The following is a 15,248-nucleotide window of genomic DNA, read 5'->3' on the forward strand; positions in this document are numbered from 1 at the left end:
CAGAAAAGCGTCTCAACACAGAACATGCTGAACCTTGGGGCGGATGGGATACAACAGCAGAGTACTACAGAACAGAACAACAGGCATCTGAGGCTACAGCAAACACAGGATAATTGAAACTGGACTGTTGAAAATGAAAAAAAGCCTTCTACAGTCTTCAACTGTCCTGAGTGAACTAATCCTGAGGGGAACTGAATGTCTAGCATACTCATTCCAAAGGACAGAGAATGTTACTCATTATGAGGTTTGCTGTCAATCACTTTTATTTAATTACTTGATCAGTCACTCAAGCACCTGTGTTGACATGTTAACTCTAAGACTTGCTGAATGACGTTTCTCTTAAACCTCAAGGCATGAGGATGGGGACCTGGCAGAATCATGGCACTGCTTCAAATTTTATTTGCCGATTACTCACATTACATAATCTTACAGTATATCTCTTCACCCACTCTATTCTGCCTAAAAATATAAGACCCCACACACCTGACTCATAAATCACTCACATCCCCCTGCCCTGCTTTTTCACAGTGCATCGAAAAGAAGCTTTCACAGCCTAGCAAAGTATCATAGGCTAGAGTACAATAGACTAGGTTAAGGTTTAATTAAGAAAAATCTGGACAAAATCAACGCCGATAATACTGACAATGAAAATGCTGTTTAATGATGTTATACAGTCATTATGTGAATACAGTAGTTACATGAACACATCCAACACATTTCAACCACAATTTAATTGTCATAGAAATATTTGTACAGCCTTTATTATAAAACACTGTATGCATATGTAACTATTTGCATTTACGTGCATACCTTTAGCTTATAACATGGTGTTGGATTAAGTATGTGCCACGGTATGGACGAAAGAACTAAATTACACTGCACTCCATTTGTGAACATTTTTTTCCCCTAATATAAATACAATATTATTCATTTCAAATACAAATATACCGTAAATTTTGGACTTTCAGCATTATGGAATATTGTCTGTAGCCTATCAGCAGTGCATCTAATTCATTATTGCCAATAGCCCTGATAAAATATTGCTTACTGTGAAAAATCTGTATTTACAAACACCATATAAATGCAGCATAAATGCAAACCACATTTTGCATTTATGTCTTGAGTTTCCTTGAGTTTAACAGAGGATATTACTGATCCATGCTAAAACAAGGAAAGTTTCCTCAGTACCAGAAAATGACCCTGTGTTGAGTAAAAATGATAGCGATTCCAGTCAGGCCACACACAGCTGCAGCCCACTTAAGACAGAACATCAGATGTAAAAATCAGGACAGAAATCCTGCGCTCCCATATGAAGAAAAACAGGAGTGATGGTCTGCGGAGGGCAAACAGTACCGTCAAAATACACAGCACCTGCAGCGAGAGAGAAACAAAGATAGCTAACAGCTACAAATGTGATATGGTTTTAAAATATACACACACACACACACACACACACACACACACACACACACACACACACACACACACACACACACACACACACACACACTCTCTGGCTCTATCTAGCCAAATGTTTTGGGACACCCCTCATCCTCATAAAATTCAGGTGTTGTTTATCCGGTTTTGGGTTCGGCCACTTGGTTCCAATGAAAGGAACTCTTAATGCTTCAGCATACCAAGACATTTTGTACAATTTCAAGCTCCCAACTTTGTGAGAACAGTTAATGGTAAACTGGAGACTGGACCTTCTCGTCCACAATTGCGCTTCTAGTGGAATGGTCAGAAATTCCAATAAACACACTCCTAATCTTTGTGGAAAACCTTCCCAGAACAGTTGAAGCTGTTATGGCTGTAAAAGGCAGGCCAACTCCATATTAAATTCATGTGCATGTAAAGACAGATGTCCGAAACTTTTGGCAATATAGTGTATAGTGGGCAACTCTACTTTTGCATTGTTTTTGTTTTGTCCATTTGGGTTTTTTTTTTTTTCTTCGTCTTTTCTTTCTATGCACTGAAAACATTTCGGTTTGAGATCCAAAGATGAATGTGAGATGATGGTCATAATTTCAGCTTTCATTTCCAAGCAAATTAAAGTAAATAACAGTTAATATTTGGTTGTGTGTCCCTTGCTTGCAATTACTGCATCAACCCGATGACTCACTGACATCACTAGACTGTTGCAGTCTGCTTTACTCTTCACTGTATAACAATAATACTGGCAATAAGAATTGGCCTTGCTGTATATACATTTATTTACATCTTCTCTCAGACTGGCTCGAATGAATCAGGACACCAAATCAGAAAATACATTTTATTAAATTTCATCAGTTTTTCTAAGAAGGTGCAATTTCTCCACATAAATATAAAGAATAAACAATAACCAAGTGAAAAGGGAAAGTATGAACCCCCACAATGACACTTTTTTAAAAATATCAGAACTAGAAATACGGGCGAAAGAAGCGGAAGGGAGGAGGAAAGACATGACATGGAGGGAGCATGGGTCGAACAGGGAACATGCAGTGTGCAATTCTACCCCCTACAAAAAAAAAGGGAGAAATAGATCATTACAATAAAAAAAAAAAAAAAAAAAAAAAAAGAGATAAATGATTAGGAATGGGGATGAGTAAGATTTAGCTCATCAATAACTCATCAGAGAAAGTCTAAACCTACAGGATTTATTTACTTAAAATTCTATACATCCATGTACAATGGCTTTAGGCCCAATTGAATTTGAAGGGTTTTAATGTTTTTGTTGTAGTCTTAGCTGTCCACAGAGGGCTCAATTACACCAAAACTCCTCAGTGTCCCACTAACGGCCAGTGTGAAATTGAGTGTTGACTCACTACGCCTATTATTAGACCCGTGTGTTTTAATTTGGTGTATGACAAATCGCAAGTCATTTTAAAAAAAGATTGTGGTGTAATTCTGTATTAAGAAACCCGTTATCTGGTCCAATGAGATGCATTTAACAAAAATAAATAAATTGAAATAAATTTGCTTGACTGGATAAATGTTATTAGGGTCTGCTATAGTATTATCATGAACAATATAGGCACCAATAGTCATTAAAAATATCGCTAATGATATCTTCAGGTTTTTACTGTTCTGGTGTCTAGGTTGTGGAATAAACTGACCATAGATGTCTGAAAAAGAGACAATGGCTAAAAGTGTCTAAAAGTCTGAAAGCATTAGTGAAAAGTGCATTCTTTTCTATTTGAATACAACTTTCATTACAGAGTATTTTACTTGACAACAATACAGACTTTCAATAGTCTATGAAGTAAGGACATGAATTTCATAGGATTTGTTTCGTCCCCATTTGTCTTTACTGACAGCATACACTCAAGCCGTCATGGATTCCAAATGTTTGTGCAAAATCTTATGATCTGTTTTAGATCAAATATATCAGTGTCATCTGAACACATGCTTCAGTAAAAGAGATTAGGCACTAGGAAAATCTGACATTTTCTGCAAAACATGCTCAATATCACATATTTGCTTACTTTTAAATAGGGACCTAGAAATGTTTCATTTCCAATTTTAAATAAGATTTTTTTCAGTGTGGTCTTTAGATCTGCATGATAGATAGATAGATAGATAGATAGATAGATAGATAGATAGATAGATATTTTTTGTTTTATTTTCATACTAACCAACTGACAGTACAGATACTCCCCTACTGAACCATGATGAGGAGATATTTATTGATAAATATACAGGTATCTGAATATAAATATATATATATAAATATACAGATATATATATATATATATATATATATATATATATATATATATATAAATATATATATATAAATATACAGATAAAGATACAGGTGTCTGCAAAATGCCATAAATGTACTTATTCCTTTTTCAGTTCAGTGCATTGAAATATTATTTTGGATCCACAAGTACATGCTCTATGGCTGAAACTTTCCGGTGTTCTAGCCTTTAACCAAATCTTTAGAATTATGCAGCATAAAAGATCTAACACCATACCATCATATCAATTGATATGATCTCAGTTTCATTTTATAATTCTTATTATTATATTACATTTTCAAAATTGTCTCATTTGCCAGCAATCACTAGCAATTACTAGGTCACTAAAGAGACACTTAAAGCTTTCTGGAAATTGTCAGCAGGTGGAAATTATGATTAAATAATTGGAAACTACATTGCAATTACGAGGCACCTCAGACAGACAACACTTGATCTACCTCACTGATTGAGTGCTTGTCTTTCACTTGGATAAACATGGACATGCCTTCTACCAGTGTTTCTGCTGAGAATCTCCAGATTGAGGCTAACGATATTCTGCTACTGTTATCAAAGAGCTAATATACAAATATTTTTTATATTTTTTTTGTGATGAAAAAAGTGAAAAAGGTAGCTCATATGAGAACATTTCCAGCTTTAATGTAAAAATGACAACCTCTACAATGCCACTGTGGCACCAAAGTGACCCATATCAGTGAAAAAAAAAATTAATATCATACGTGAGCACACCATTTTTATAGCTGTGCAAGTGATTGTGTTCAAAGTTGACCAATCACGCTTATATAAAATAGTAGTTAATAAACACCTGTCTAACAACTCAAGTGAATCTTCAACTAAAGTGAACTCCAAATAAATCTCAGTTGTTCTTGTAAGAATTTTTTTGAAACCTTTGCATTCTACTGCAAGGACCACAGAGAGTTTACAAAACATCAACAAGATCTTATTGTTCAAAGGTATTGCACAGGACAGGGCTACAAATTTTCCAAGGTATTAGTTATACCATGGAATACTGGGAAGACGGCCATCAACAAGTGGAGAAAAAAAAAGCAAAACAGTGACATAACCAAAAACAGGACATCTAAAATTGATGAAAAGACAAGTGGCCAGGGATGCTGCCAAGAGCCTACAGCAACATTAAAGGACTTGCAGCTCTTTTTTTGGCAAATACTTGTTGCTCCCTGCATGTGACAATATATTCTTCATCTGTCTGGGCTGTTGGCCAAGGTGGCAAGATCCAAGCCTTTTCTGATGAGAGAAAGCTAAACTTACTAAAAACCTACACATCTATCCAGTCTCCCAAAGCCAGATGGAAAAAATTATGGTCTGAAGAGAAACTTTACAGCCATATAAAAATTGTATATGTTTGACTGTTTGGTACAAAATATGTTTGAATGTTTGACACAAAAAACATGGCACAGCAGCAAAAGAACACCATAGCCATGGTGGTGGCAGCATCATGATTTGGGTCTGCTTTTCTTCAAGTGGAACTGGGGCTTTAGTAAAGGTGGAGGGAATTTAGACTGTGGAAGCATTTGCCTGATGACAAGTTGACCAGGCAGTTACCAGACACCACCCACCCTAGTAACTGACTAGGAAGAGCTTCTTTCTTCAGGCCACCAGACTCTTTAGGATAAAGAATCATTTACAGTACTTGATTGAAAATCTGATCTGCACTTTACTATTACTTCATGTAACTCACCTGCATATTTTTATACCACTTTCCTGTAATATTTGCACAATCTGTATCATTACATACAACTGTATAGAAGACAAAATGTTGAGGCATGAATAGCTCAAAGTATTAGTCGATTTTGGCACATAACCTTCTGGCATCTGCTAGTAAGCTGAAGATGACAAGAACTTTCAATTTCAGCTTGACAATTTTCCAATGCTCATCTCCAAATCAACAAAAGAATGGGCTTTTAAAAACAATTTTCTTGCAATGGCCCAACCAGAGCCTTATAGAAAATGTGTGGGGGATCTGAAAGAGCTGTGCGCAGGAGATACCCTTGCAATTTGGCAGATCTGGAATATTTTTCCAAGAAAGAGAGGGAAAATATTCCAGATGTGCCAAGCTGATAGACTCTTACCCTAACAGACTGAGTGCTGAAATAAATTCAAATGGTGCTTCAACTAATTATTAGTTCAAGGGTGTGCACACTTATACAATTAGGTTATTCTAAGTTTTTCATTTGTATCCATTTCCTCTGAAATGTGTCAGTTTGGTTTTCAACGGTATTTTCTACATGAACAGTGGAAATGTTCTGATATAATTTATATTTGTTTCACTGATTGCAAGCTATTTTAACAGGAGGTGCATAAACTTTTTTTAAATCCATTGTATGTCTAATTGATATGACTTACCACACATATCCTATAAACTACAAGGAACATGCAGCCTCAGAGATATCAAGAAAGCTCTGGTTAGAAGAGTAACCCATAATCCTAACACACTATACACTACAGGCAACGTTTTTATATTTTCAAAAACACTCAAATATTCTACTTAAGAACTATATGAAGGGCCTTTTCACCTATCCAGAACTCAATGTAGTGCCTTTTGGTGACAAAAAGAAGTGGTGTACATGAAAGGAAAGACACAAAATGAAGAACAGAAGGGGGAAAATGGTGTGCTATTGTTGTAAGGACTATTCAGAGAAGAGGCTTACCGTGTGGTGGAGGCACCACAGGACCATAACCATACGGGGTAAAGCCTGCAAATAAATGCACACACACAATCAGACAAAAATGCACAATCAATCACACATGAACCCAATACTCCATTTATGATTTTCTGGAAAAAAAAAATATAATGACTCAAATTTGATAAGTAAAAAAGTTGTGAAAATACATACTTGGTGTAAAGTAAGCAGGAGCTGGAGGAAAAATAGGAAGTAGTGGCCTGGGCATTGTAACATTCCTCTTGGCTCTGGAAAGCCCATTTACAGCAGATGAAGTCACCTAAAAAGCATGAAAAAAGAAATATAATGGTGCAACATTATACTAGTACACCCTAATAGGTTTAGAGATGTATTTGCCTGAACTTACTTTTGGATATGGCCTCTTCCTCTTATTGCTGTTTGCATTGTGTGCTGAAAAAAGCCTTTCTATTGCTGCCAAGGCTGCATTTGCTTTTGCTACCCTTTTGTTAGGTCCACATCCTCTGAACCTCATTCCATCCACTTCCACCTGGTATAGAGCAAAGAAACAGAAGTTGGACAAGCCCAGCATTTCAGACATAGATACAAATGAAAAACCTAAAAAAAAAAAAAAAAACTAAAGATCTCCCTTTGAGATCTGTATGAGTTGAGTAAACTGAATCCGAAAATGATGTATATGCTGATTATATTACCTGACCTGCCAACCTTTACAGATTTTGTATAGGAGCTTAACAATTTAATAATCAGAGAATGCTATGAGTATGGGTTATCGCTCATAATACACCAAAATATTCAGATGATTTCTCCTGGGAGCTGAGATGAGACATTAACATTAACCTTAAAAGTTTTTAAGTGGTCAGAAGTCTCTGATATTAACTGACATTGTCTGGAAGCCCTGACCATAACTCATAGGGTTAATAGTAGTTAAATATGTATATTTATTATTGATAAAAAAAAAAAAGGATAACAATTTGACCTAATCAGATTACAGCGATGTTGGTTGAAGCGAAGCTTATATCACATCACTATATTATATTATAATATTATTACTCCCTCCCCTCCTCTCAGAGAAGAGGTGAAATGTTTTCAAACTTTGATTTTTAAAATGAAAATACATGAAAACATCAAAAAATAATACTGAAAAATTCAGCCATTTATCAGTATTATTTTTTGATGTTTTCATGTATTGTGAATACATTTGGATATTTGACGAACATAGGAGATACAATGCAATCAAATCATATAGCTTTCACACACCATGCTAATGGACCCAGATTTTAGTGTAATAAATGTGGCTGTAAAAAAAATATTTTGCTCAACAAATATAATACAATGAAATATATTTCATTGTGTTTACACTGTAAAAAGTAAAAGTAGAAAAAGTATAATTTAATATTGCTGCCACCTCAATAATGAAGCGTTGTTGTTGGTTCTCTCCATTTTCAGTGATGAGGTTATACGATAGGCCTCTCCTTTTCTCATTTAGCTCCATCACTGGGTTTTTGCCCCTGGCTGTGAGAACGGGGCCCTGAACCTTAACCTGAAACCGAAAGAAACCTTATAACACTCATGATATACTTCAAACCACTTAACACCCCTCTCAGTACGTGTGAGCTCTGTTAACAAAGGACAAAGTCACAAGATATGTTCAGTTCTGTTGACTGCTCAGTTAATATACTGGACAATACTAAAGGGATACTTTGATTAAGATAGTAATGTGAGTATTTTTGATACTTTGAATTATTATACAGTATATTATTGTGTCACATGACAGCAGTGATGAAGACAACCATTCCAACCTGTATAAGTAAACTATGTAAACAATTGTCCCTATTAATAAAATCTCTTTTACCTTGGTTGATGAAGAGCCATGTGTGGATTTATTACCAGAGCTTTTGGACAGAGTCTCCACTTTTCCCTTACAATCCGATTTGCCATCCGATGTTAATAAGCCTGCAGCAGTCCCTGAGACTAAACAACAATGCAAGGACTGTTAAGGAGATCTAATATGGACAAGTTAAACCACTCTTAACAGGGTTCAGAAAGAAAGATAAAAAAACTGAATATTACTAAGCTTACAGATCCTTTTGCCTTTAGTTTCGTCCACAGTTACATCATTGAGTCTTTTCTGAGATGTCCCTGCTGAACAGCAAATCCAATTTTAAACACATCTACAAAGAATATGTTAAAGATGTTATGCTGATCCAACACCAACCTTCTCCATCTGGTAATTTTGGTTCCAGTGCAGGTTTAGCTGCAGGAAGAGGATCCACCTCTAGGAACCTGTGAATCTGTCCGAACGCTAGAAGCCGTAACGCAAGCTAAAAAATGTACAGAACATTAGTTTGTTGTTTGAAACATTTCATTTAATTTTTCCACATGATGTCTCTGTCCAAATGAGAGTGTTTTAACCTGTGCAGTGTAGGTAAGAAGTTCGGCCTGATCATTTGTCATAGCTGACAATGTGTCTACCTCTTCTTTCTCACATGGATCATGTAGTCCAGGTCCACCTGAATGAAGAAGAAACTGAACATGTAGTTATTCAGGAAATTATAGATACACTACCCCCTGATAATGACTAGCGGATTTAGGGAACTTACCTGGCAGGAAGATGCCCGAGGAAATACATTCCAAGACTCGTCTCAGAGTCTCACTCGGCCCCAGTGGCCTGTAACTTGTGGCAAAGGCTTTTTCACATATAAGCTCAACTGGCTGGATAGAAAGAATATATAGAGTCATTAAAACAATATAATCATTTTAAAAACAGATGAACTACGCAGATCCTAATACAATGTTACAGTGACTCACTGTACCACATACAGTGACTCACAGCTACAAAGTGACAGGAGATCATTCATTCATTTTGAATAAGTGCTGGCAAGTTCTGGTGACACGAGTGACAGCGAGCTCTGGTGAAAAGATGTGGGCGTGTCCAGCGATGTGACAAAGTTGAGAAAAGTTAATGCAAATAAGGAGAGACTTGGTGAAGCAACTATCAAAAGAAGTGAAGACAGTAGAGCGCACATGATCAGTCACTCACACTGCTAAATTTTATATGTAAACACTTAATCTCCCTCCAGAATGTTTCATTTTAGTGACAAGAAATCTGCTAGTTGGAATGCTAGTTACATCATCCACTGATAAACCTTATTACTATGGCAACCAGTAGTAGAAACACCTACTGGCGACTTCATAGTACCGCGACTGATGACTGGAAGTGTGAATGTAGCATAGTACTGAACCCTGAGATTTCTCATAACAGCACCCCGAACACAAATACCTTGCATACTGTTATTAAAAATTAGTTACATTTCATATTGTGTTAATCATCTGATTCTTGACAAGATCAACGACATATTAATGATTGATTCAATTGTCACCCAACTCACCCATCCTTTAAGAGGTACCCAGATTGGCCTTGTGTTGCATATATCCCTGAGGATCCGCAAAACTATGAGACAGGATCTCTTCCCACTCACTCTGACCTGAGAAAGTCAGACCAGACCTTAGTCAAAAAAACCCCTCAAAAATAATATGCAAAATATGGAACAACAGCAAAAAGATGTCATGCAATTCAAAAGCGTAAAGCAAGGAGGAAAGGTGAGTGCCGGAATAAAGGTAAAGAGTGTTTCAGTCAGTTTGGGTCATTCAAAGGTGGAATGAAAGTTGTCTGATTTTGGGAGCCTGAAAGGACAGTCTTGGATTTTTTTTTAAATATCAAATTGTTTCAAGCTGTGAATTGATTTTCTTATTTATCCATGTCAAAAGGCTACAACAACCAAATAGTGCAAACTGATGGCCAACCTGGAACCATTTGGCATGGCGCAGAGAGGCCAGAGCAAGCAGGCATCTCTGCTGGTCCAGCAGATCAGACGGATCTTTCACTTTTGTGTTTTCCACTGGTGAGAAGAACAGAACAGGACACACAACAGATTTCGCCATGAGCTTTTCTGTCAGGATGCACTGGCAGAAAAGTGCAATACTACAGTTAGGATCCCACTGATCTGACCCGAGTTAACACATGGTGGAGTAGTTATTTCATGCAAAAAAAAATAAAAAATAAAAAGTCAGATTTGTTGTCGTTTTTGCCAACTCAAGATGCAGATCAGAGGCTTGCCCAGTGAGCAGACCAAATGTGTTAAAATAGGCAAGAACTAAAAATACTAGCATGAGCTGTGGACCAGAAGCCAGGAAGCTGAACACCACAATCACCCTGAAGTTTGTCTAGAGCCACATTTCTGTTGAGGTGATGGAGATTCAGCTATTTGATTCTTCTCATTTGCGTTTTGCTGCATGCTGGTATTTTTTGTCACATTTGGTCATGTTTATGTCATCCCAGGAAACTGTCCTGAGAGAACAAATATTCTAACAAGCCCAACTGTTGGGAGCTCATTATTATAAGCTGTAATAGTGGCAACAATACAAGGCTAGTTCATATCACTAGTGCCGTCATAAAATAAAAAGGATCTGTGTTACATTCCCAAAAAAGAGGAGGGGGGGTGTCAATGGAGTAAATCCTTCTGAAAACTTGTTAAGAGTCAATTGCATGGTGCGATATGAGGGTGAGAGGAAGAAAAAAAGGAGGGATGAAGGAAGCCCAGATCCCAGGGCTTCCCGACAACAACACACCAGCTGCTGTGTCAAAAGAAACAAGAATCCGGTAGCACCAGGCATGACGCCAAGACAACTCGGATGTCGACTTGACTCATCAAGAAGCTAGATCAGCCTCCCTTGGTGAATCAATACGTACAACTGCATAACAATTCGATCAGCGAATGATGATTTCTGTAGGCTGTACTGTATCTGATCCTTTTTATCAAGGCTGTTTGGATGCAGTTACGTGGATGCAGTGGCTGTTACCTTGGTTTTTTTCCAGCTCCTGGTTTTTCATCTGCATTGAAGTAAGACTGACCCTCAGAGGCAGATCAGGTCTGCTGCTTTTGAACACTAGAATAGCTGCCTCTGGAATGCAGGGCTGCACTGTGTGCTTATCCTCTGACAGTTTCTGCAAAAGACGGAGAGAGAAGACTCAGCGCATAAAATGTGCCCAATGTGTTGCAAAAGTTAGCTCCTGCAGGAACACATTTGTTGACACTGTATATGTGTACTCACAATAATAACGTGAATACAAGTAATAAGGTTATCTGCATTTCCCAAAAGCAGATTCAGTAGTAATGCTAAGATGCAGAATAGTGATGCCATTCAATCAAAGCGTAGTATAAATGGGCTGTTTTGCAATTAGACTCGTTTTCTGCAGCTTAACTACATCCAGTGGAGAGGAGCTGATAGCTAATTACATTGCTGTAGCAAGTTGCATCACTGAAGCATTTCAGGCAGGTTGGTTATTTTGAGAAAGGGCAATACACCAGCAGCAGTTTCAGTCCAGTTCTTTAAGAAACAAAAGCTTGCAGAGGTCTCAGTGGAAATGCTCTAAATAAAACTAGCAAACCTTCATCTGCAGTGGCAGGTTGGTGCAGATTGTGAGAAGCAGATTTTTCGTAGGCTTATCTCGGCACAGCAAAACCAGCTCTATGTCCATCAGACCCTTGATGAGGAGGCCTTTAGCCACAGAGCCAACACGCATGACGCCAACCAGTGGGCCTCCACACCTAAACAAAAACTGGTGCATTAAATGAGCTCGAAACAACCGAATTTGGTAAATGCTACAAATAACGGTCTGAAATAATTCAAATAAATAATTAAAATGTGAGCTGAAATCCTGAAGAACTAACTTTGGGTTGGGTTCTGCAGGTTCAGTAGATGTGAAAGCACTGGTCTTGGTGGAATCGATTAGCCAATCGGAAACATACTTAAGTCCTCCCTCTACCACTGAAACCAGAGACTGGACAGCCTCCAGCTCTTCAGCTGATGGGTACACGGCTGCGTGTTTGGCCATCACATAACGATCATTGTTAGCCAACGATTCAGGAGAGCACTACACAACACACACACAGTGTGACATTATGATAACTGAACAGCATTCCAAATAAATGAAAGCATATGTGCGCACACACACACACACACAATGAAGATCAATTTAACTTACATCAGAGCTCTCCTCCATCATGGATTAAGCAATGTTGATCAGTGTAGCACAATACAAGCCAAAGTCTTCATTTATCAACCTTTCACATCAACATCAATCCTCCCTTGTGTGTTTCTGATCCCGCCAGAGAATTGCAAGACCAATCTGAGAATAATGAGCAAACCTGTACATGCAGATCAATATTGTTAGAGGGGGAAAAAAAATGGCACAGGAGTGTTAAGGAAGATTTGAATTAGTAGTTGAAGTGCTGGTACAAAGGAAATATATTCTGAATTACAGCTACTCATTCTACGCTGTAGGCATGACAGTGACTAATTACGAGTCAGTTTCAGGTGTTGCTTATGCAGACGATCAGGTAATTGAGGAGGAAAAAAGCTGCCACTGGTCTGTAAAATGTAGACAGTAGAAAAGTTTCCATGCACACTTTTCTATTTCTTGCTGAATCGATCGACTTTATAGAACTGTTTGTTGATTTACATACACTAATGAAAACAGTACATTTTTAACGAATATAAAGTAATCTCCATTCTATCATTTAGATACATTACCCAATTTAGTAAAAGTTCAATCTTGTTCAACAAAATAAATATTCTTTTTTTTTTTATTGCAATCAGATATAAAGCATGCATTCAGCACCGAGACATTTTTTTTTCCATGTGATCCTCAGCAGAATTTGATTCCAGGTTGCAACCATGATCAGAGTTAATTTTTAAGTAAATACAAAACATTCATTTATTGATCCAAGTATCCAGTAGCAATAAGGAAGTTAGAAAAGAAACAAAGACCAGTCAGAGCAAGCTGCATATTATAAAGAGAGCTATTCTTATAAATCTAATAAGTAACCACTTAGTATTAACCTGAGGCAAGGTGAGATCAAATCCTAGTGTCATGATGAAGCTTGCATGCTTCTATACATTTGCCTTTACGAGTCTGTTGTTGTTTAAATATATAGATTTCTATTTACATATAGCATATTCATTTATATTCAAAAGAAAGTTTAGATCATGATTTTGGAAGCTGTTGTTCCTTATCTAAGCAAATGCACGCGCGCGCGCGCGCACACACACACACAAGCTTGGATGCACACGCAAATGCTGGAACCTGGTGATTGAGCAAATGTGCGCATTTTAATCCTGACCAAGTTGAACAGCAAACAGAAGCGTTTAGCAATACGTTGATGAAATGCTGCAGCGTTGACTCACAGCCGTCGTCAGGAGTTGACAACTCGACTTCCGAACCGCGAAGAAACTACAGCAGTGTGAGGTGCATTCCTCCTGATCGTGAGCTCGGAGAAACGCTTACCTGCTCGAGACAAACATGCACGCCGCAAAACGCCTTCCCTTTGTATGCGGTACTCGCTGTCGGCGTGGATAATGTAATAAAGATCCTCGGCTACATGCTGATGATGGCAGGCTGGTGCAGCAGGCTGTGTGTGTGTGTGTGTGTGTGTGTCTGAGAGAGGGGGGGGGGAGTGAGGAAGAGATGAGCTGTATGCGCGCGCGGGTGGTTGACGATACCGCAGCCGCAGCGCGTGCACTCACGCAGCAGCACAAGTTTCACGTGTCGCAGCTTGGTGTGTAATACGAGTCCAACTAGTGCAAAGCACTCAAATAAATGACCCAAGTTCAGTGAATACAACCTAGTGTATTTTCCCCCTCATTTCTCATACAATGCCTTCCACCACCGAAAAGAGTAAAATCAGAGTGATGCAGTTGTACAGAGAGTGGTGTCTCAGAGTTTCCACACACACACAAAAAGCTGATAAAAACGGGTAAGTCTAATGGCCTACTGAATATAGCTCTGCTCATGCATTTTTAAATCCCTTTCCCGGTGGTGAGACATCCAGTGAGGATTGATTTCACTTCAAGACCAAGTGGAGGAGAGCATTAAGTCAGAATTGGAAGTGAAAAGGTCTTGAATGTGACTCAACTCATGCGTGATCATTTTTCTGTGTTTTCTTGGTCACTTTTTTATTATCATCCCAAATGGGATAACCTGAAACAGGACAACTTTCAATCAATCAATTAATCAACCGATCAATCAATCAATCAATCATCTTAATACCTCCCTTAAACTAGTCAAAAGCAAATGGCGCTTCTTAGACCCTCTTCATGTCTAAGAATGTAGACTTTTTTTTTTCGTTTTATGTACATGTACACTATATTGCCAAACGTTTTAGGACACCCCTCCAAATCATTGAATTCAGATGTTGTTTTTCAGGGGTTGAGCTTGGCCCCTTAGTTCCAGTGAAAGGAACTCTTAATGCTTCAGCATACCAAGACATTTTGGACAATTTCATGTTCCCAACTTTGTGGGAACAGTTTGGGGATGACCCCTTCCTGTTCCAACATGACCACACACCAGTGCACAAAGCAAGGTCCATAAAGACATGGATGAGCGAGTTTAGTGTGGACGAACTTGCAGACCTGCAGAGAGTCCTAACTTCAACCTGATAGAACACCTTTGGGATGAATTAGAGTGGAGAGTTTTGAGGGGGGTCCCATAACCTTTGGCAATATAGTGTATCATTATCATTTGTTTGGCAGGTAATATTCATGGATCTAAAGATCTTTTTAACGCAACACAAGTATGTTTTTCTAGAAATGAAATAAAAACTCTGCTTCACAAGGAAGAACTCTGTAATGAAATCTGATCACTGAAGTATATGTCAAGATAAGGAGGCTCAAGCTCACATGCACCAGTATCTATCATCATTACAAGCACTAAATGTCTATTTTAAGATGTTTGGCAGAGGTAGACTCTAATCATAGCCATAATCATGCAGTATATCCAACAGATTAA

General features: G+C 38.0%; 1 protein-coding gene across 3 annotated transcripts; it reads right to left on the reverse strand.

Moving 5' to 3' along the window:
* Positions 1 to 640: 640 nt before the first annotated feature.
* LOC131343060 (spermatid perinuclear RNA-binding protein-like) lies at positions 641 to 13,904 on the reverse strand. Of its 3 annotated transcripts, none has more exons than XM_058374435.1 (17): positions 13,749 to 13,904; positions 12,447 to 12,609; positions 12,133 to 12,335; positions 11,850 to 12,009; positions 11,261 to 11,405; positions 10,205 to 10,299; positions 9,790 to 9,885; positions 9,001 to 9,112; positions 8,813 to 8,910; positions 8,616 to 8,721; positions 8,480 to 8,542; positions 8,253 to 8,371; positions 7,806 to 7,940; positions 6,789 to 6,929; positions 6,596 to 6,701; positions 6,410 to 6,454; positions 642 to 1,371 (listed from the first exon to the last, which is right to left on the reverse strand). In XM_058374435.1, exons 2-17 carry the CDS (start codon positions 12,465 to 12,467, stop codon positions 1,271 to 1,273), a joined length of 1,746 nt encoding a protein of 581 aa, XP_058230418.1. In that variant the 5' UTR covers positions 12,468 to 12,609; positions 13,749 to 13,904; the 3' UTR covers positions 642 to 1,270. The 3 variants fall into 3 exon arrangements, with proteins under 3 accessions (XP_058230420.1, XP_058230418.1, XP_058230419.1); XM_058374436.1 differs by having other exon boundaries at positions 13,649 to 13,903; XM_058374437.1 differs by having other exon boundaries at positions 641 to 1,371; positions 8,480 to 8,539; positions 12,447 to 13,904.
* Between the last annotated feature and the right edge of the window lie 1,344 nt (positions 13,905 to 15,248).

Source organism: Hemibagrus wyckioides, linkage group LG22, assembly GCF_019097595.1.
Source record: "Hemibagrus wyckioides isolate EC202008001 linkage group LG22, SWU_Hwy_1.0, whole genome shotgun sequence".
NCBI classification, from domain to species: Eukaryota; Metazoa; Chordata; class Actinopteri; order Siluriformes; family Bagridae; genus Hemibagrus; species Hemibagrus wyckioides.

Bases quoted from the DNA above. Each gene is read 5' to 3' on its own strand.
- LOC131343060 (XM_058374435.1), bottom strand. From the start codon at position 12,467: ATGATGGAGGAGAGCTCTGAT. The intron at 8,543-8,615 runs GTTGGTGTTGGA...TTTGCTGTTCAG, and splicing joins AAAATTACCAGATGGAGAAG to CAGGGACATCTCAGAAAAGA. The intron at 8,372-8,479 runs GTAAGCTTAGTA...ATTGTTGTTTAG, and splicing joins AACTAAAGGCAAAAGGATCT to TCTCAGGGACTGCTGCAGGC.